Source organism: Mobula birostris, chromosome 10 (genome assembly GCF_030028105.1).
Source record: "Mobula birostris isolate sMobBir1 chromosome 10, sMobBir1.hap1, whole genome shotgun sequence".
Taxonomy (NCBI): Eukaryota; Metazoa; Chordata; class Chondrichthyes; order Myliobatiformes; family Myliobatidae; genus Mobula; species Mobula birostris.
The window spans coordinates 100,977,666-100,999,350 of NC_092379.1; the positions used below are offsets into that span (position 1 = coordinate 100,977,666).

The following is a 21,685-nucleotide window of genomic DNA, read 5'->3' on the forward strand; positions in this document are numbered from 1 at the left end:
CCTGCAGCTAAACGTAAATCAAATCCATTAGTTTACATCAAAGATTCAGCCTGAAACTAGCATAGCAGATTTTTTTACACCAAAAATCCACTCCATTCCAAACCAGATGCACTGCAATTATCCCAACTATTTTTATTTTGCCCCCAGGTTGTATACACAAAAATGGGGTATTGAAGGAATGTTAATCCCTAAAACTGTTCAACTCTCATAGGCCTCCTTTGAAAATTAGTATCCATAAGACAAAGGAACAGAATTAGGCCATTTGGCCCATCAAGTCTGCTCTGTCATTCCATCATGGATGATTTATTATCACTCTCATACTCTCTGCTGTTGCCTGCAAAGATCTTTTCACTTATGTAAGCAAATGAAAACAATATGCCAAAAGCTTGTAATTTTTATCCCTCTTTATTTACATGGTATCTAAAACATTTTTTAAAAAGTTTGTTTGGCAGCATCATATTTGGACTACAAGATGTGTAATTAAATCACATTAATGCATATAAAAGGGAAATCTCATAGTAGTTTCTAGTGTTCCTATTGGAAAAAGTACACATTGAATCACAGGTTTAGAACATCTAGGAGGGCTGCATGGTACAAAAGAACATAAATTTTATCAAGAGGGTCAAAAAAATTCACCTGCTGATTCAATATATGGCTTTGTATATTTATGACCAACAGGTATACTAAACATATCTTAAACAAATACAATATCCTTTAAAAAGACTCTTTCAGTTCAATGAACCACAATCATGGATATAAAATATTGATTATTTACCTTGTCATGGCACACAACAGCATAATGAAAGCTTCTACAATTAAAATGCCACTTACAAACACAATAAAGCCCTCTGTAAATATCAAACAATAAATATTAATTTAATAGTAACATAACAAACATTTTATTTTATTCAAAGTAATGAAAAATTAACATTAAAAATGAAATGAGTGTACAGATTGCATTTCCATAAACGAGGAAATTAAGTTTGGGTCTGTGACTTGGGCTTGGGACATACAATTTAATTTCGAAGATGTTGAATTTTATTTTTCTTTAGATTTTCATTTAAGTAGAATCACCAACAAAGCAAACATTATATTACAAATCATGGTTTAAATCCTTCTCCATTCTTGCCAGATTTTGCAATGCGAATGTATAGAGAAAATTCCTGTGTATTTTTTAAACAAGATTGTAATTGTTAGTACAGGGTTTTTTAGTTAAATTTTGTCCACATATTGGGATCCTATAATTCTACATTTCAGAATTTAAAAGGTCACAAATTAAATATGTAATATTTGGATCATTTCTGTCTCATGTTTATACCACACCTACTAATCTAAACTTAACCTCAGCACTAGCACATAGAGAAACAATAGCATCATAGAAATCACTTTTACTCCCAATGGTCAGCAGATTTTCAAAAGAAACTCACTTCAGTTTGCAACTGGAATTGGGATCTCCCCACCCCCCATTTTCTCATTAGTAACTTGGTTATTAATATTTATTGATTATAAAAATATAATGAAATACTTAATCTTCATCAGCACCAAAGGTATGACAGTGGCTAATTGTTACAAAGTATGATTACAAATTGTATCTCACCTTTCAATACTAAATATTATCACTACTGATGACATGAACCTTGAAAGGAATGCAAATAGCTACTTAATTGAAATACTTGAAACCCACAACTGATTATGGAATAAAGCCACTGGAATTTGCACAGAAGTCAGAAAATCAACATCTCCCTAGAATGCACACAGCTGTTAGCATTAGATTATGCAATCTTAATGCTTCCAAGCTATTGCTTAGGAATTCTTCCATTACGAAGAGTTCACAATTGATCTTTAAGGTAATCAGTAGATGGGTTTCTCGAAGTGTGGTTGGGGTTGCAAGTAATAAACTGATAAAAGGAGAGGCTCAGGCAGAACGGTCTACAACAGAGATTCAGGACAGTCATGTTGGAATTGGCTATCAGTAAGCAGTCAGTGTTACATTCACTATTTATAATCTGCCTTGATGGCTTAGATCAACTGACTCATCATGTAGTTGCCAATTTTGCTGATAAACAAGCAATGGGTGGATTAGCGGTATCCAAAGAAGGTTTCAAAGAGATATAGTCAGGTTGAGTGGGCAAAATAGAAAATAACTTCTGAAAAACATGAAGTTTTCCACTTTGGACAGAAGAATGAAAAATAATTAAATACAGAGAGGTTGTAAAATGTGTGACTTAAAGGGATCTATGAAATACAAACAGTGGGCATGTAGATAATTAGCAAGTTACTGGAACAATGGTCATAATTGCAAAGGGTATGCTGTATAAAAGTAGGAAAGTTTTGATGCAACTTTCAGGAAACTGGTGAGACTGGACCTAGCGTACCATATAGAGTTTGAGTTCCCATCTTTAAGGAAGCACTGGAGGCAATTCAGAGGTATACTAAGTTGATTCCTAAGATAAAGGAGTCAGCTAATAAAGAGAGTTTGAGGGGGTTTGAAAATTGGGAGGTGATCTGATTGAAGAATGTGAGAGTCTGAGGTTTGATGGGTGGTGCTAAGAGAGTGCTTCCTCTTTTGATGAAGTGGAGGGGCACAAATTTCAGAATATTTAGAGATGTGAAGGAGCTCCTTCTCTCAGAGGGTTAAAAATCTTTGGAATTCTTTAACACAGAGAGCTGAGAAGGAAGCATCATTATATTCCATGTAGAAATGGGCTGACCACAAGCAAGTCAAGGAAAATGGAGCAAGTGCTGAAAAGTGGAGCTAAGGCCAAGATTGGATCAGCATGATGTTACTGAATGACAGGTTCCAGGGGCTAGTCACCTGGTTTTACTCCCATTTCTTACATTCTTTAGGCCTACACTTTGCCAATTTGAATTCTCATCCTTTTCTTGCTTCTGATAGCTTGGTTTTCTGCATTCCATAAATTGCAGATCTATAGCGTGTTAACTGCTGGAAAGCTGCTTAGAATCTCAGATATTATTTAACCTCCTATCTTGAACAAAATTCAATCACCGGTCCTCCGAAAGCATTCTGAAAATTCAATGGCAGCATTAGATGTTTTAAATCCTTTATCAAAAACTGCAAATCGTTTATTAAAATTGAGTAAATTACTAGAAAAGTTTACAATGGAAACTGTTTTGTTAAACATTTTGGTATGGATCTGCACTCTTATCAAGACAGGAATGGGTAAGAATAGCAGTTTTCCTTAAAAGCTATAATGATCCAGTTAAGTTTCTTGACAATCTTTAGATGTTGTTCTGGCATTGGTAGTTCACATGGAGGCGAGTTTGGAGAAAACAAAAATAGGCCTTAGAGCATTATTCTGTCCCTTTTCCCTCAAACAGTGGGATCACGGAAATAAACTCAAGTCCAAATAATTAGACAAAAAAAATTCAAATATTCCTCTTTGAAGTTATCAATTTGATTCCATGTAATAGTTTTACCAATAAGCAGGGTCTGCAAGTGATTAGTGAAATAACATGGCTGCATTTACTGATAGAGGAAAATTTAATCCTTAAGCCTGAGTGGCTTGTAATTGTTTCCTTGGAAAATATCCTTTGTGATATAGTAGTTAAGAAAATTCTCTACATCCTTTCTGCTAAATCAACTTGAATTTTTAATGTTTATATATTTTAGCTGTCAATAAAGAGGATGACGTTGAAAGGCTGGGAATTGGAAATATTTTTGATTTTCACCACCAAAGATCATTTGATGGCAGTCCAACTGCATTTTACCCAGCCCTTTAATACTTCTCTATAGCATTTTCATTCCTCCTATTTGTGCAGATGCATTAAACTCTAGTTAATAGTTCTCCCAATATTGTTGTGAGTTGAACATTTCAGTGTATGCCACACAGAGGGGGTTTATGAAGATGGAGGTAGTGTGCAACAGTGATGAGGCTAATTCTGACACAGAGCATATTAGACAAAAATTCTGTAAACTTATGAACATCAGTTCAAAACGTATCTTAGCTTTCACAACACAAGTAGCATAACTTTCCACAGGCAAAACCAGTTAAACTAAATCTATGTTTACATACTTTATAAAATGATAAACATGTATGATTACATTCCATACTAAAAACAAATTCCATTTGGAAACAGGTGGAAGGTGGAATTATTTTACCTGTGGACAAGCTGTAATCCTATAATTGCAATCACTAAATATTTATGAATATTATTTCATATTCATAAGGGGCATGACTATGTAACTATACAAAGCATATACACGTTTTAATGTTGTTTAATATTCAGATGAATTACAATGAAATAACATTCCAAATCTTATTATGGAATATAGTGATACTTAACCTAATTTTAAAACTGAAAAAACACAAATTCTGGAGCTGTAGAGGAAAGATGTGCTATCTTTTAGTTAAATATTTGTAGCAAAATTGCAATCTAGTGAGATTGTAATCAATTTGTACTGAGTGCAATCAACTTCAATTTTTAACATTTTTCTTCTAAATACAGTGGCATGCAAAAGTTTGGGCACCCCGGTCAAAATTTCTGTTGCTGTGAATAGCTAAGCGAGTAAAATATGAACTGATTTTCAAAAGGCATATAGTTAAAGGTGACACATTTCTTTAATATGTTAAGCAAGAAAACTTTTCTATTTCCATCTTTTAGAGTTTCAAAATAGCAAAAAAGGAAAAGGGCCCGAAGCAAAAGTTTGGGCACCCTGCATGGCAGTACTTAGGAACACCCCCTGTGGCAAGTATCACAGCTTGTAAACGCTTTTTGTAGCCAGCTAAGAGTCTTTCAATTCTTGTTTGGGGGATTTTCACCCATTCTTCCTTGCAAAATGCTTCCAGTTCTGTAAGATTCCTGGACCACCTTGCATGCACTGCTCTTTTGAGGTCTATCCACAGATTCTCGATTATGTTCAGGTCAGGGGATTGTGTGGGCCATGGCAAAACCTTCAGCTTGTGCCTCTTGAGGTAGTCCATTGTGGATTTTGCGGTGTGCTTAGGTGCATTATCCTATTGTAGAAGCCATCCTCTTTTAACTATTCTACTTTAACTTAATCAGTCCGCAGGATTTGTTTCCAAAATGCATCAGGCTTGTTTGGATGTTCCTTTGAACCTTCTGAATAGAACCTTCTGGCCACAATGAGCAAAGGTATGCTTGGAGAAAAAAAAGAGTACAGGATTTCAGGAAAAGAACACCTCTCCAACTGTTAAGCACGGGGGTGAATCGATCATGCTTTGGGCTTGTGTTGCAGCCAGTGGCACGGGGAACACCTACTGGTAGAGGAAAGAATAAATTCAATTAAATACCAGCTAAGTCTGGAAGCAAACATCACACCATCTGTAAAAAAGCTGAAGATGAAAAGAGGATGGCTTCTACAACAGGATAATAAACCTAAACACACCTCAAAATCCACAATGGACTACCTCAAGAGGTGTAAGCTGAAGGTTTTACCATGGCCCTCACAGTCCCCTGACCTAAACATCAGCAAGGATCTGTGGATAGACCTCAAAAGAGCAGTGCATGCAAGACGGCCCCAGAATCTCACAGAACTAGAAGCATTTTGCAAGGGAGAATGGGCAAAAATCCCCCAAACAAGAATTGAAAGACTCTTAGCTGGCCACAAAAAGTGTTTACAAACTGTGATACTTGCCAAAGGGGGTGTTACTAAGTACTGCCATGCAGGGTGCCCAAACTTTTAATTCGGGCCCTTTTCCTTTTTTATTATTTTGAAACTGTAAAATATGGAAATAAAAAAGTTTTCTTGCTTAAAATATTAAAGAGATGTGCCATCTTTAACTTTTTGCCTTTTGGAAATCAGTTCATCTTTTACTCACTTAGCTATTCACAGTAACAGAAATTTTGACCACGGGTGCCCAAACTTTTGCATGCCACTGTATATATGGGACTATGCTTTGATAAACTAACATTGGTAGCAAGCAATAAGCTAGTCAAAGACAGCATGGCTAGGTGTAGGGCAAAGTTTGCAATACCATTTTAACAACAGTCTTCAGACTCAACTTCAAAATTTCATCCTATAAAGATTTGCAGGGATGTGGACTGAAGTGACAAAATTACTTCCCAAGAAGTGTTCCTCTTCTTAACCATTCTTCTTATAGCTGACTGTCTATGAAGTCTACTTTGGAAACCATTAAAAATAACAAGTAACGTGATACTGCACATTAGATTTGATTGAACAGGCTGGCATGCGCCTCTCTGTGAAGGGTACCAGTGACAGATTTAAGATTTAATGACAAAACAGCAGCTTTCATGGTTGTTCTATTTATTAATCACAATTTTGTAATTTAATAAGGTGGAATTTAACTCTCACTCTGATGTGCTCACACAGAGCTACAACTATCAAATCGCTATCTCCCTCAGAAAACTGTTGCCTAAGATGCAAAGCTATATATTCAAAGATCAATCCAGGATTTTATCATTTATTCCAGACTAATACTTTAGCTGAAAACCAGCTGTTTTGCCAATGGTACTCTTTTTGAGGTGCAACATTAATTAAAGAACACTGTTCTGCAGCTCAAGGAACACAAAGAAAACTTAAACCATCTGTACAGAAGAGAAATTACTTCTCCTTATGGCCTGACTATTGTCTGTCCTTCCTTCAACATATTCATTGCTCAAGAACTGGTTATCTCATTTGTCTTCTGCAGAATCACTATCAAGATTGTATTAAATTAAATTCATCACCACCAATGCCAACAACATTGACCTATCCTTCTACCATGCATTACACAGCTTAAAGCAAATTGAATCAAGATGTACAACAAGCAGCAGGATATCTATAGAAATACTCCATGTCAATGTCATTTTTCATTCCCCTTTAGTTAGGATTGCTACTTTGATACCAAATTATAAACAGGTCTTGTTATGAGATGGAACTTTCATAGCACTCAGAGGGAACCTTTCATTATTAATATTAAAAAACAGATCCTAAATGTAACAGACCATTGTAAACAAATTATACATTTGGATCCCTCTTATCAATAAGAGCAAATTGATATAAAGCAATTGTAGTGTACTTTTTTTTTGAAATGTTGCTTTATTATTCACTTCTTGAATGGCTGGGAATTTTGCTAAATGTGATAAATTTAGATCAAAGAAATCAAGTGGAAATAAGTGACATTCCTATGGTCAACCTTACTCAGCTATTTAAAAAAAACTATTTGAGGGAAAACTAGCTTTAAATGTTCAGGCCTGTCATGGTGAGTGGCAGTGATGTGAAATAATAGAGGGCAGTAGCCAATCCTCAGAATATTAAAAACTTCAGGCCTACAGTTTTTAAAAGTTTTTGTGTATCTCAGATCTTAATACTCTGCTACACTCTCATAGGAGAAAATGGACCTTCTGGAGTTACAGGGTGAAAATTGTCTTTGGTCACTAAAACAAAATGTGTGCAGGAATATCAGATGCCAGTTGCACTCATGTCCAGAAGTATCAGTTCCAAAATGGGGGGGGGGGGGGATACGCAACTGACAATCAATGTTCTCATACATATTCAACGCTAGTAACCAAAGGAAATTTCTCCCTTTGGGTTCAATGTTTCATATAACAATATTTTATTGAAAACAAAGGGTATTCCAATCAGTTCACTGGGTTCCCCTTCACCTTTTATGTACTTAGTTCTATTCTAGTTCAGCAATAATGAACAAATATGAGCAAATCTCACTTAATCAAACTAGATTATTAAAATTCAGATGGAGTTTTGGGAATGAATATCTTTGGGAATTTTCACCGCTCCTCCTTCTTCCAAAGTTAAAGCAGATGATTATGGAACATTCCAAGCAAATTCACCTCCTATACTTAACTGCTGATTCAATAATCTTGTGGAGAGGGATCTATAATCAGACAAAAAGTATTCAATCTGCAATGTTAATTCTTTCTCCACCTACAGATGTGGCCTGATTGTTGAGTATTTCCAGTACATTCTATCTTGTTTTCAGCTATCATCTTGGAAGTCTGAGTACTTTCAATCCAAGTAACTATAAGAACAAAATTTTGTAGTATTCAATAGGCCTTAAATGTAACCACATACATCCAGGTCACTCAAATTCATATTTTAGTTTATGTCCCTGCCAAAGGCAACATAGAGATCTGTTTATTCATAAGTGCTAAGATTACTTTGTTAATAGCCTTAGTTAGAAAGGAAAAACAATTTAGTAAGGGATATATGCTATGAAAGCTGAATCTTGAGAATGTCTTTCTCTTGCAATAACACCAGAAAACATATGTCCACAGGATGCAAAAAAAACTGTCCCTCATTTGTACTTTACTTTCTGTTCAGAGATTAATTTTGATAGCAATGTAAAAAAAATCTTTTTTTTAGGAATTTTAAAAGCAACTGAGAATAGCATAGATGTCTCAGTACAATAAAAGACATACCAGAAATCCACAAGCTTGATATCACAAAGGCAACAAGAGGCAACAGCTATCGGCTTTAGCCTCTACAGTATTTATAGCTTATTATTAGTTTTAGTTTAAGCCAGTCCTGTACATTTGATTTCACTCTTTGCAACACAATAACCTCACCTCTTCAGAAAAATGTTCAATCATTTTACTGCTGGGGGGGCACATTTTGTACCTCAGACTTGGGTAACAAAAAGAGTAAATAAAACAAGAAACATTAACAGTAATTTTTGTATTTACCAGCAGCTCTGACAATTTAATTACAAATGGATACATCCGATCTGGTACAGTTATCAAAACATTCAATTTTGTACTTTTGGTTGGTAGTCAGTGTAAAAAGTGTGCAAATACTTAATGTACACTGCTATCACTTATTTCTGTTTTTCTCAGATACAGCATTACAAATCCACATATACTTTGGTCAGACATATTTGTCAGCTGTTGTTTATCTTATGATAACACAATATGAGAGATTTGTTTCAGAGTTTATTTGCTTCTATGACTTTTTCTAGGATATCATCAATTGTATCTGTTTCATAACTGATATCCTTCAAGTCCAAGTGCGGCAGTACAGAACCCAGCAGGTGCCCAACCTTTATTCGCAATGACTTCAGCTTTGTCAGTAAACTGCTAAAACACAACAGAAATTATTTTTAAACACAACAGATTATGCAGATGCTGGAAATCTTGAGCAACGCACACAGAAATGTTGAAGGAACTCAGCAAGTCAGGCAGCATCTATAGTGGGGAATAAACAGCTGATATTTTGGGCTGAGACACTTCATCAGAAATGGAAAGGAAGGGGGCAGAAGCCAGAGTTATTTTTACTTATTTTGTTCTTGTTTTATAGGTAAGAGATATTGGTAGGAAGTAGTACACTTGAAAGTGAAAGCTTAGTCCAAAGGGGCATGCTCAGTTTGGTTGAAACCTTATTGTTGTTTTTGTTTCGCTAATAAAATTTGTATAGAAGACACTTGCTGTACCCTGCCATTTTCCATTTTAGAAAGTATCACTATTATGAAATTGCAATCATTTTTGTTTCTGCAATCATGTAGAGGGGCTACATGCCAAGTAATCTGACACTTGACCCTATCTGCTCATATTTTTCACTATCTTCCTCCACATGTAACAGCAATATATCCTCTGATCGCTCATGTCCTCTGGGTTTCACTCAGATTGCTTCTCACTTCAAATGGGTTTCAAGAGGATAAAGGACATTAGCAGAACTTGGTTTGAATTCACCTACACATTAATGGAATTTGAGTAAGTTCAAGTAACTAGGCAGACTGGCTAGGAAACCTTTTCAACTCGCAGATGGAGTTAGAAGGTGTATCACATATTGTTCCATATTAACACTGGGCGGCAGTGTTAGCTGTGAGGAGGATGCTAAGAGGATGCAGGGTGACTTGGATAGGTTAGGTGAGTGGGCAAGTTCATGGCAGATGCAATTTAATGTAGATAAATGTGAGGTTATTCACTTTGGTGGCAAGAACAGGAAAACAGATTATTATCTGAATGGTGGCCGATTAGGAAAAGGGGAGGTGCAACAAGACCTGGGTGTCATTATACACCAGTCATTGAAAGTGGGCATGCAGCTACAGCAGGCGATGAAAAAGGCGAATGGTATGCTGGCATTCATAGCAAGAGGATTCGAGTACAGGAGCAGGGAGGTTCTACTGCAGTTGTACAAGGCCTTGGTGAGACCACACCTGGAGTATTGTGTGCAATTTTGGTCCCCTAATCTGAGGAAAGACATTCTTGCAATAGAGGGAATACAAAGGAGGTTCACCAGATTGATTCCTGGGATGGCAGGACTTTCATATGAAGAAAGACTGGATCAACTAGGCTTATACTCGCTGGAATTTAGAAGATTGGGGGGGATAATAAAATTCTAAAGGGATTGGACAGGCTGGATGCAGGAAGATTGTTCCTGATGTTGGGGAAGTCCAGAACGAGGGGTCACAGTTTAAGGATAAAAGGGAAGCCTTTTAGGACCGAGATGAGGAAAAACTTCTTCACACAGAAAGCGGTGAATCTGTGGAATTCTCTGCCACAGGAAACAGTTGAGGCCAGTTCATTGGCTATAATTTAAGAGGGAGTTAGATGTGGCCCTTGTGGCTAATGGGATCAGGGGGTATGGAGAGAAAGCAGGTACAGGGTTCTGAGTTGGATGATCAGCCATGATCATACTGAATGGCAGTGCAGGCTCGAAGGGCTGAATGGCCTACTCCTGCACCTATTTTCTATGTTTCTATGTTCCCTGGGCTTTGATAGTAACAACACCAATAAATTGCAAATGCAATTATTATGGTGATACTCAAGCTTCTTAAGGCTCATCAAATTCCTATGAATTTGCCTATAAATTTCTTGCTGCTTTTGAAGGGGATTTGTGGGGTTGTACCCCATTTTAATCCGAGCTATTTTTGTCTCCGTCACAAATGGGCAAATCCTTGTGGTTATTAGCATGATGTATTTTAACAAAGGTTCTCGTGCCCAAGGTCTGCAGCAGTACAGTGAATTGGAACTTTCACTTACAAGCTGACTGACCTAAGCAGATCTGCTGACTTTTGATTTTTTAACTTGGAGGAAGCTTGAGCACTAAGCACAATGAAAAGTCCAGTCTTCTGCTCAACAATCCCAAGACCTGTGTACAGTGCAGTAGAATTCATGAACTCTGTTAGTTTCTGTAAATATCCCTGACCTTACCTAGTGTTTTTATTACATTTCTTACACCTGATTTGAACCATTTTGTAAAGCTAATATTAAACAACTCCTAACAAATTTTAAGAGATTTCTTTTGAGCAATAGCTTTCCAAGAATTTTCAATGGTAAATCTTTGTTAATGGTTTTTGTCAAGCAAAACCTCTTTAGTCTTAAATACCAATGCTTTCATTACCTGTTGGCCTGTGCAACTCCTTGGCTGGTGGAAGGAACCAATGTCTCTTTATGTACTGCATTACACCTCAGGGTTTCTTCTAGTTTCTTCTCCAACTCTTCCTTTTGCCCTTTTAATCTCTCAACTTCTGTCCGCATCAGCTCTAGTTCTGAGTATCTGTACGCAGCAGCTGATTTTTTGGTCCAATAAATTTCATCCCTTTTGTTCCTGCTGGATTTCATATCCTGCTTTATTTTTTCACACTCTGATCTGATTTGATCTCTTTCTTGCTCCATTTTCTCAAGCTGAAAACAAACAGGCATTTTATTTCCCATGCCCTTAGATGTGATTTATTTCTATTACCCATTAAATATACTCAAGAAAACATAGGATTGAAATCCGAGCATAATGCTCTTATTTTTCAAATAAGCTATCTTTCAAGGACAGCAGTTATTGGTAATCCAGAATTTCCCTTAAACAGATGATAGTGAGCTACCTTCCAGAAATACTAAAAGAATCAGTCGAGGATGAAGGTACTCGCACAGTGAATGGTGGGCAGGGAGTTCCAGGATTTAAACCAGTGACAGTCAGGAGATGTATGCCTTAGAGGGGATCCTGCAGATGGTAGTCCTAACTTACCGCTCGTCTATCTTGGTGACAGTATAATTTTGGGAAGTGCTGTCAAAGTAGAGCTTTCTACGAGTATCAATATATAACTGCCAGTTACTAATGAATTAAAATGCTGCACTTACATTTGAGATCAGAAAGCATTAGTTGCAGAGGACAACTCATAACAGAATTCAGTGACTGCCCAGACACAGGTACCCTCTAGCAAGTATTAACATTCATCCTAACATTTCATATGCAGATCTTCTTTGCAACAACAGTATTGATCAGTGGAGTCATGACAATGACAACAGACAGCTGGTGTTTGAACTCTACATGCTGACAATATGCCAAGTTCTGCCCCAATAACAGTATTTATGTCTCTAAAGAGGCTTGTTGCTTCAGTTTCCCACAACTTGAATCCTGGGCAAATATATAGATGCAATGGAGGCCCTCCCACTTTCAATGATTTATGCACACATACATCCATCTACTTAGCTGATGTTGCCTCTCCTTAATCCTTCTGCCTAGGTGTAGTATTTTTAGTTCTCTGAATTAAATTTCATCTGCCACTTTTGAGGCTACCTTTAACTGTAGTCTGTAACACTCTGCCTTGCCACCTAGCACAATGTTCAGCAATATGGAAATCTTACTCTGCATACGAGTCTTTAATATATATCCAAAGAAGCAGTTCCAGTAATGACACTGAGAAACACTACTAGCTCCAATCCTTCAAATATGAAAAAGCACTATTCACCATCACCTACTTATTTTTGTCCATAAACAAACATTACCTTTTCTTTCAGAAGATCCCTTTCTAAGGAACAATTTTCCATCCTCTTTGTTGTATCTTCTAACTGCTGGGTCAAAGAAACACGATCTTCAATTGCTTTCTCGTAATGGGATCTCATGTCTTCAAGACTCCAGATTTCAGGCCCATTAGCTTCTTTATTCATTTTACTTTGTTGCTGTTGTCTCTCATTTTCTTGATATTCCAGCAATTGTTTTGTTATCTGCTTTAGTGCAATGGTATGTTCTTCATTTTGCTTCCTAAAGCAATCTCTTTCTGCGGTTATTTCGTCTAATAAATTTCTTGCATGGTCCAATTGGTTCTCCAGAAATTGTACTGCAGCTGGAGTATACTTTGTTGAATCGAAAGCACTCTCATGAACTCTGTCTGTTAAAATACTTTCTTGGCATCTGGGATTAAAATGGGAGTATGTGGGCTCATTTGTGCTGCTAGAATTTGTTTCAATTTTCTTTATAACAGGAAGTTTATTGGTCTGTGTTCCTTCTGAAATAAATGTGTTTTGTGAAGGGATGTGAATAACTGACCCATCACTATTTGAACCATTTTCCGTAATTACTTTTTTATCATTATTATCTTCAGGGACTGCAGAATACTCCATGGGTTCTATTTCATCCTGCTTGGTCCTTTGTGGAATGTCTGTAGATTCCTGGATACTCTCATTCTTTATGATGATGAGATCATCATCACTGTTGTTGCTCTGCCCTTCTCTGGTAGCATTCACTGTTCCAGATTCCAATGGTTGGGCTGCATCAGGAGTGACTAGTTTTTCCACTTTTTCTTTAAAGCGCTTTTTATTTCGGTTTTTACCATTTGGACTCTGCTTTCGTTTATTGCTACGGAAAGGAGGGAAAAAAATCACAGGTCATTCCACAGCAATTCAAGTACCAGTGACTGAAAGTTTCGTTTTTATCCTGCTATATCTTGTCATGGAATTTACAATATATTAAGTACAAAACTGAACTGTTAAGAACCTGCTCAGTACTAGGCTGCAGGACACAATACGTTCTTCATTCGTGCCATCTGAATATCCTGAAGCTGTGCTGAGACTGGTAGAACAAGATCGTGTTCTGCAGCCTCCATCTTCATCCTGTTCATCTTTCTCTTCCTCCTCACTTTCTTCTGTTTCCAAGGAGTCCTTTATTTGGCTTGTTAAAAACAGCTCAGATTGCTGCTCAGGTAACATAAAAAAAAATAGAAAGCAGGGCAAAATATTATTTCAGAATCTCAGTAGAAAAAATAAGCTTATAAAGCTACATAAATGGTGCAGTATTTAATAGGGACACCTGCTACACTAAAGCAGAAGATCCAAACATAATGTGATTTTCAGGGAAACTAATTGTTTGAATTGATATTCCTATTATATTAAAAATCAAATTTATTTTTAGAATTGTCGCAAGCTCAAACTACATTTACAATTTTCCTCTAAATATATGAACTACAGATCTTATAATCACAGTTCTTCTTTCCTACGTAATACTCATGTAAGATAAATACTATTGAACTCAAATATGCCCACAGGCCTTATAGAACTTTTGGTTTAGGAGACAAAGCAAAAAGTTCTGGGAATATGCAGTAGATCAGTTAGCAACTGCTGAAAGAAGAACCATTCAAAGTTAATGAAAATAGACCTTGCATCAGAACTGAAATCATCAAACAAGAAAACTAATTTTTTTTTCGCCTGCACAGAGGCACTCAAACTACCTGCTGGGTGCCCTCAGCATTTTCTGTTTAATTAATTTTAGATTATCAGCTTCTGCAATATTTTGATACTTAATTTAGTGGGTTCCAATTTCACTGCCATCAGAAGTCTGAAAACTTGGCAAAGTAGCCTTTCTAAGACAGCATTTGATTGATATGAGTATTTGACTCTCCAAATTTAAAGTAAAGAGATTGCCCATTTTCTCCAGATGTGACAAGTCTAGGTTCCAAGTCTTAAAATAAATGCAAACATGTAATGTAATGGGAATTGGGAAGGTACACTTTCCTGTTGACAAGAGGAATTTTTCTGGCACTGACTCTTGTGCAAGTCATCCCAAGTGTACATCCCAACTCGCCAAAATATAGTAACAATCAAGAGCAGGTGTAGGCTACTCATTCCCTCAACTTGCTTCACAAGCAGCCATACTTGATGTGTACACATAGCCAGTAATTATCTTAAGGTTAACTGAAAATAGAATGATCACTGTTGACTGTACTTTTATGCCCACGTGATCAAGCATGCACTTTCTGGCAAAATGTAAAAAGAACACAGAAAACAGAAACAAAGTCTGGCTCCTTGTTACTGTTAAGCTATTCAGGTAATAGTTAATCTTTCAGCTTCCTTGTCCTAAGTCTGTATCCCTTGATTCCTATAGTATCCAAATATATGTTGATCTCTGTCTAAGGCGGAAAATCACTTTTTACCCCTTGGAACCAAATATACCAATCTCCACATGCACTAAGTACTAATTGAACCTGGGATCTTCCAGTTTTCTATGGGGCTGCTCTATTTCATTTACCCACCTGAGCTATATAAAGTAAGACTGGAAACTTGAAATTGTAACCTTTTAAGAACCAAAGTGGTTAAAATGTTAAAATGGTGGTTAAAACTTTTTAAAAATGTTTTCATTAAATTTGATTTTCTAGGGAATGCTGGAGTACAACATACAAAGAAGCAAGCTAAATTAATGTTCCTGTTATCCAAATTAAAAAGATATAAAATCATTCTAAAATCTGTTATTTCATGCACATTGTGCAGATATTCTACCAATGCCACAGAGGATCATTTGAAACGATCTAGTTTAACTGTATGTTAGTCTAATGAATAACATAATTTCTATGGGTATGAAACTCAATGTTGCAGTGCTAGAAGTGAATGTTGGACAACATCAAAGCAAGATGAAAGAAGACTTAAAGCTGCAGAATTGTAGTTTTTGAGAAGAATGATAAAAATATCATGGAAGGACAGAGTAACAAATGAGGTGATGTTGTAAAAAGCCAAACTAAGAAGACAGCAGATATCAACAATCAGGAAACGGCTGGAATCTCTGGGACATGTATTAAGGAAAGAGAAGCTCGAACATCTCGCAGTGACGGGAAAGACCGATGGAAGAAAAAGTCACAGTCAAAAGTCGCATAAGATTCATAAGTTACATTAAGGGATGGACAGGCAAAGGTTTTGAAGAATTTATTAGAACTTCTCATATTAAAGACAGTTGAAAGACCATGAATGCCCAAGTCACACAACATGGCACATAAGGGTAATGATGATGATGATGAATGCATTACATGTAACATTCCTATGCGTGGCAAATTTAAGCAGTTGTTAATCTCTAAATAAGTTAACAATAGTTAAAAGGTGCAATAGAAGAAATACATGATAGCATTAAAGAAATTAAACTCCACATTTATTCATTCAGTATTATCAATACAAATTATTGCAAGCTTGAGGTAATATTTCTCTGAATGTAACACTAAAAGGAAGTTTTGTTACAATAATTACCCCTTGTAATAGAAGTTTGCTGTATTTCAGTTTTTAAACTTTGTGATGTAACGTTTTGCAATATATAATAACAATCAACTAATTCCCTTCATACGTTTCTAAATCTACAGCATATTTGAAAATAATATATGAAGAAATACAGAGTTCATGCATTACACCTACCTGTGATGAACCACAGCACTTAACTGAGGCGTTAAGATGTTGTTGGAGAAGAGAACAAGCACTCATTCAATCACAAAATTACCCTCACACACTAATACTACAAATGTTAATCAAAGGCAATGACTATGAGATTTCAACTCAGTGGTAACTTCAATAAGCAATGTGGCTTCAGTATAACCAACCCACAATGCTTGGGTTAATTTTAGTTCACTAGAAATCTTCCTAGTTTGAACTAACATGTTCAAAAGCAAAGATGTCAATGGTGTTGCAATAATATAACTGGAAGTCTGACAAGAATAAAGTTTGGTTTTACATCTTGTTCTATCTCATTCTTTATTAGTCACAAAAAGTGTGGGTTAGGCAAAATCACCATACTTCATTCTTGCAGATTAGTCTGAAAATTTAACTAGTTTGTTCTGAATAAAGATCATCATGATTAGAAAGAAGAGAGGAGGTATGGACAGGAGAGGGCACAAGGAGAGGGAGGTGCTTCCGAACAGAGTTTTCATATTCTAGTTTGTAATTCCATCACTAGTCCTTAAAATACATCACAACTCCTCTGCATTTCTTTATGGGCAGCACTTAAAATGTCTTGAAAACAAAATGGCTCATCACCAACCTTTACAGAGTCAAACAACTCCTATTCTGAAAATCTAGTTACTGTAAAGCTGGAAAGTATTTTTCATCAAGCATGTTAAATCATTGCATTCATTGTAATTTAGTCCAACACTTGTATTTGGATTGACCCAAATTGGAGGTTTAAACGATATTGATGATGCACATTAAGGGAAGTATAATTTCAATTATATGTAATTAAATTAGATATAATTAGGTGAAGTGAGTGGGTATGGGGTCTAGCAGATACAGTATAACACAGGTAAATGCAAGATCATCCAATTTGGAAGGAAAAACAGAAGATATAATGGCTTTGGAAGCAGCTCAGAGGAGATACACCAGGTTAATTTCAGAGATGGTGGTGGTGGTGGGGGGGGGAGCGGGTAGCCTATGCAGAGAGAATAAGTGGCCTGGGACTGTATTCACTGTAATTCAAAAGAATGGAAGGGGATCTTATGAAAGGGAGGACACTGTAGTTGTTTCCACTGGTAGGTGAGATAACAAATCAGGAAAAAAGATTTAGGACAGAGATGGGATTCTCTGCTTTTCCCAGAGAATAGTGAATCTATGGAATTCTTTGCCCAGAAAAGCAGTAGAGGCTACCTCATTAAATATGTTTAAGACACAGACAGATTTTTGCATAGCATGGGAATTAAGGGTTCTGGGGAAAAAGGTAGGTAGGAAAAGCTGTATCTATGGCCAGATCAGCCATTACCTTAACAAATTAGCAGAGTGGCCTCGATGCATCAGATTGCTAACTTCTGCTCCTATTTCTTATGTTTTTAATAAGGTCTTATCTCTTTGTCAGAGTAGTTAGGTCCTCAAACATTTTCACATGTGAATAAAGAATGTAACAAGATGTTCAAGAATTCAGCCCAATCCAGTACACTTTTCTATGGGATGTCACAATATGATGATGGCAAGGATATTTCTCCTTTCACAGATACCCTCAACCTTTCCTAGGCATAGATCAGATAACTCTCTACAGAGTACCAATCAATGCTGTGACACAAGTACTAGCTGGAGAATTGCGTTTAGTACTTTAGGGGTAACAAAATGCAGTCTATACTTTTCACAGCCTCGGGAAAGCAGCCAGCGAAATCAAAGACTCTTTTCACTCTGGTCAGTCTCTCTTTTCTCCCCTTCCATTAGTCAGGAGATACAAAAGCATAGAAACACACACCATCAAGGTCAAGGGCGGCTTCCATCCAGCTATTATCAAACTCTTGTAGGTTAAAGATGAATTCATGACCCTACAGTCTACCTCAATGTCTACCTACACTGGACTTCCTCTGGAAATGTAAATGCAACATTATTATCTGCATCCTGATAATTTTCCCTTGCACTACTTCAATGTACTTATGTTTTGAAATTATCTGCATGGATGGCCAGGCAAAACTAAGTTTTTCCATTGTATCGTGGTATATGTTACAATAATAAACCAATTACAATTACAATTCTTCAATCTGCTTTAATTAATATTGTAATTTTATCACAGTATATGTTATTTGGATCTATTTCAAATCATTATCCAAAACAGAATCAGCGTGCACAATCTCATAGGGTTCATTTAGGACCTAAATAACCAAAAGCAAGTTGCAATCCACTTGTACATTGCCTTTGTAAAAGAATTTTTTATAGATCTATAAGCAAGCAGCAAACACCAGAAGCTTCTCAGTCACAGAATGAACATAACACGTTTCACAATTTTTCTCATTGTTCATTCGTATCTTAGCAACATGGGAGTCAGTAAGGAAGCTTACTGGTAAAAATGAGTTAACATTCTTAATGCAATTTTAATTTTAAAGCATGCCACAGTGGTTAGGAATCTCCAACAGAGGAAAGGTTCTCTCTAAACATGCAAGGCAGCAGTAGCATAGACAGGGGTGGTCAATGGTTAGAGGGAGTAGACTAAAGGAGGAATGATAAGATCATTCGGAAGAGGTTAACATCACCATCGTCCCCACACAGCTATTCACAGTGTGGAGTGAGGACTTAAGGTTCAGAACTGAAAGCAGACCTTTTAAGTGGCAAAGCATCCTGAGCGATAACTGGACTGAGAACTCCAAACGGGAGGAAAGGGGCAGGAGACAAAACACCTCTCTAATCTTGCCTGTAAATTCAAAATGCTAGGGTTTAACAAGTAACAGAAGAATTCATAAAGAATTTAGAAAACAATGCTACAGATATGAAAAAAGGAAACAGAATACAAGAAAACAAATTGACAGCAAAATTCACACTAATTCAAGGAGAAAGACAGAAATACAAGGTACATCATTAAAATCACAAGCATAAATGTAAGGACATAAGCAGAAATTAACGGAAGAAAATACAGCAAGAGAAATCTCACAGCATTTGAGGATTATTACAGCATTATTTAAAATTCCACTGATTAATTGAAAAATGCTCAGTATTTGCTGATTTTCAGTTAAGTTTCCTTCCATACTTCTGTTTTGTAATATTTTTAATCCAAAGATTACTGTGCAATTCTCAAAGGCTGAGCATAATTACTAACAATTATTATAACCATTTCTGAAAACATAAAATAAATTATTCCATTCTCATTAACAGCCATGTGCTTTTATGAGGCATGAAGCTCTACACTTCAGGAACAAAGCAGTAAGAAAGTTATGTGAGAATTCTGAAGGTGTTAAGTTTTTTCAATGACCTCATTTATTAAATAAATATTTTAGATCTATATTTATTTGAAATTTAACAACATTTAGAATAATTTTAATTTCGCTAATGTACGAAATATCCCAAGGTAGAAGCAGCATACTCAGATATAATCTGACAACAAGCCAAAAAAGAAATTGGATGCAGTTGCCTAGAAATTGGACCAATTTTTGCATGTTTTTATGCATAAATTAAACATAATAATCACTTTGCATCTGTTCTGAAATACTTGCCCTCATTTCCTATTGAAGTCTTGACTAATGAGAAATTGGACTGAACATTTCATTTTCTGATTCACCCTAACACATGTTTGACTTCCCTGTATTATTTCCAGCACATGAGGACATCTTTAATAAGTGCAGCTCAGGTTACTTACTTAAGGCCTGTAAATGGATCAAAAAGGTACATCCTATCACTATCAGAAATAAGTTGAAGTAAAAAATTGAGTACAACAATGCATAATTTGGTGTTCTGTGCTGGAACATTATCTTTATATGTAAAAAAAATCCATGAAAATTTAAGCTGCCTTCTGTAAAGATCAATTCAACAGTGAACTCTTAACTGCAATTAGTAGAAGCCAAATCAAAGGTCTTATCATGGGCATTTGGAGCCACCTATGACCAGAGGTTGAACCTGTCCCATATAATCTGGAAAGGGCGGGGGGGCAGGGGCAGAGCCATATACTATTATCTGCCACTATCTCTACTTTTCCACATCTTCACAAACCCCGCCCCCCCAACCCACACCATTATTTGTTCTGTCTCATCTCTCAGTTGCATGAAAGCAAACAATTTAAAAGCAATAACCCATTTCCAGTGGATTAGCAAGTGAACACCACAATACCACTAAGAAAGCAGTTGGTATCTGAGAAGCATGCAATTCAGGTTTCATAGCTCTTAAGGGAAGCAAACTTTGATAACAATATTTTAAAACAAGGATGTCTCAATTTGGTTATTATTTTCTTCTGATTTGGATCAATGTTGTACACAGCCCTTATTTAGTGCACCAAAAAGCTTGAATTCCAATACTTCTGACTGAAACGTATCAGATTATTAAGGGATTGGACACGCTAGAGGCAGGAAACATGTTCCCGATGTTGGAGGAGTCCAGAACCAGAGGCCAGAGTTTAAGAATAAGGGGTAGACAATTGAGAACGGAATTGAGGAAAAACTTTTTCACACAGAGGGTTGTGGCTCTGTGGAATGCTCTGCCTCAGAAGGCAATGGAGGCCAATTCTCTGGATTCTTTCAAAAAAGAGTTAGATAGAGCTCTTAAAGATAGCGGAGTGAAGGGATATAGGGAGAAGGCAGGAAAAGGGTACTGATTGTGGATGATCAGCCATGATCACAGTGAATGGTGGTGCTGGCTCGAAGGGCTGAATGGCCTACTTCTGCACCTATTGTCTATTGTCAATATCTAGGCAAGAGTTGCAATGGATAAGGAAAAAGGAGGATGTTTAAGGAAACAATGCAAATAGATGCTATAGGAAAAATCTATATTATAGCTTTATTCACTGTCAAGACCAGCGTGTATTTCCTCTCCCAAAGTGCACTTTGGAAGGTGGTAGTAAGCCTCTTTGAACTGTGGTACACCTTCTTGTGAATATACTGCCATAATGCTACAGCCAGAATTTCAGAAATTAGAATATGTGACATTGAAGATCTAGTTACATAATCAAGTCAAGATGATGTGCGACTTGATGGTGGCCCTGCAGGTAGATATGTTCCAATGTGTTCGCTGTCCTTGCTATTCCTAGTGGTAGAGGTTGTACAGATGGAACAATCTGCCAGAATAGCCAACGGCCTAGTAACTCCCACGCATTTTGTTGGTGATGCATAGTGTAGGAACTGGATGCCAGTGGTATAGGGAATGAACACTTTGGGTAGCTAGTGGATACCTTCAAGATTTGTACTGGAGAGTGCTGAACTTCTTGAGTTTTACTGATGTTGTGCTCAATCACACAAATGCAGAGAATGTCATTATGTTCCTGAACTATGACTTTGTAGATGTCAGAAGGTTTTAGTATATCAGGAGGCAAATCAGACTCTAACCTGCGCTTGTAGCTGTGGTACTT

The 21,685-nt window shown here is 36.6% G+C and overlaps 1 protein-coding gene across 3 annotated transcripts in view; it reads right to left on the minus strand.

Moving 5' to 3' along the window:
- Positions 1–403: 403 nt before the first annotated feature.
- The window catches only part of LOC140204207 (MORC family CW-type zinc finger protein 4-like), a 153,927-nt gene continuing 132,645 nt past the window's right edge, over positions 404–21,685 (minus strand). The window contains exons 14-17 of one of the 3 annotated variants that reach the window (XM_072270716.1): positions 13,649–13,845; positions 12,661–13,510; positions 11,282–11,565; positions 404–5,240 (exon numbers count right to left, since the gene is read on the minus strand). In XM_072270716.1, coding sequence (XP_072126817.1) covers positions 5,195–5,240; positions 11,282–11,565; positions 12,661–13,510; positions 13,649–13,845 — 1,377 coding nt within the window. In that variant the 3' untranslated portion in view covers positions 404–5,194. Of the gene's footprint in view, positions 5,241–5,813; positions 9,016–11,281; positions 11,566–12,660; positions 13,511–13,648; positions 13,846–21,685 lie in introns of those variants that run through there. The other 2 variants (XM_072270715.1, XM_072270714.1) reach the window with 2 other exon arrangements.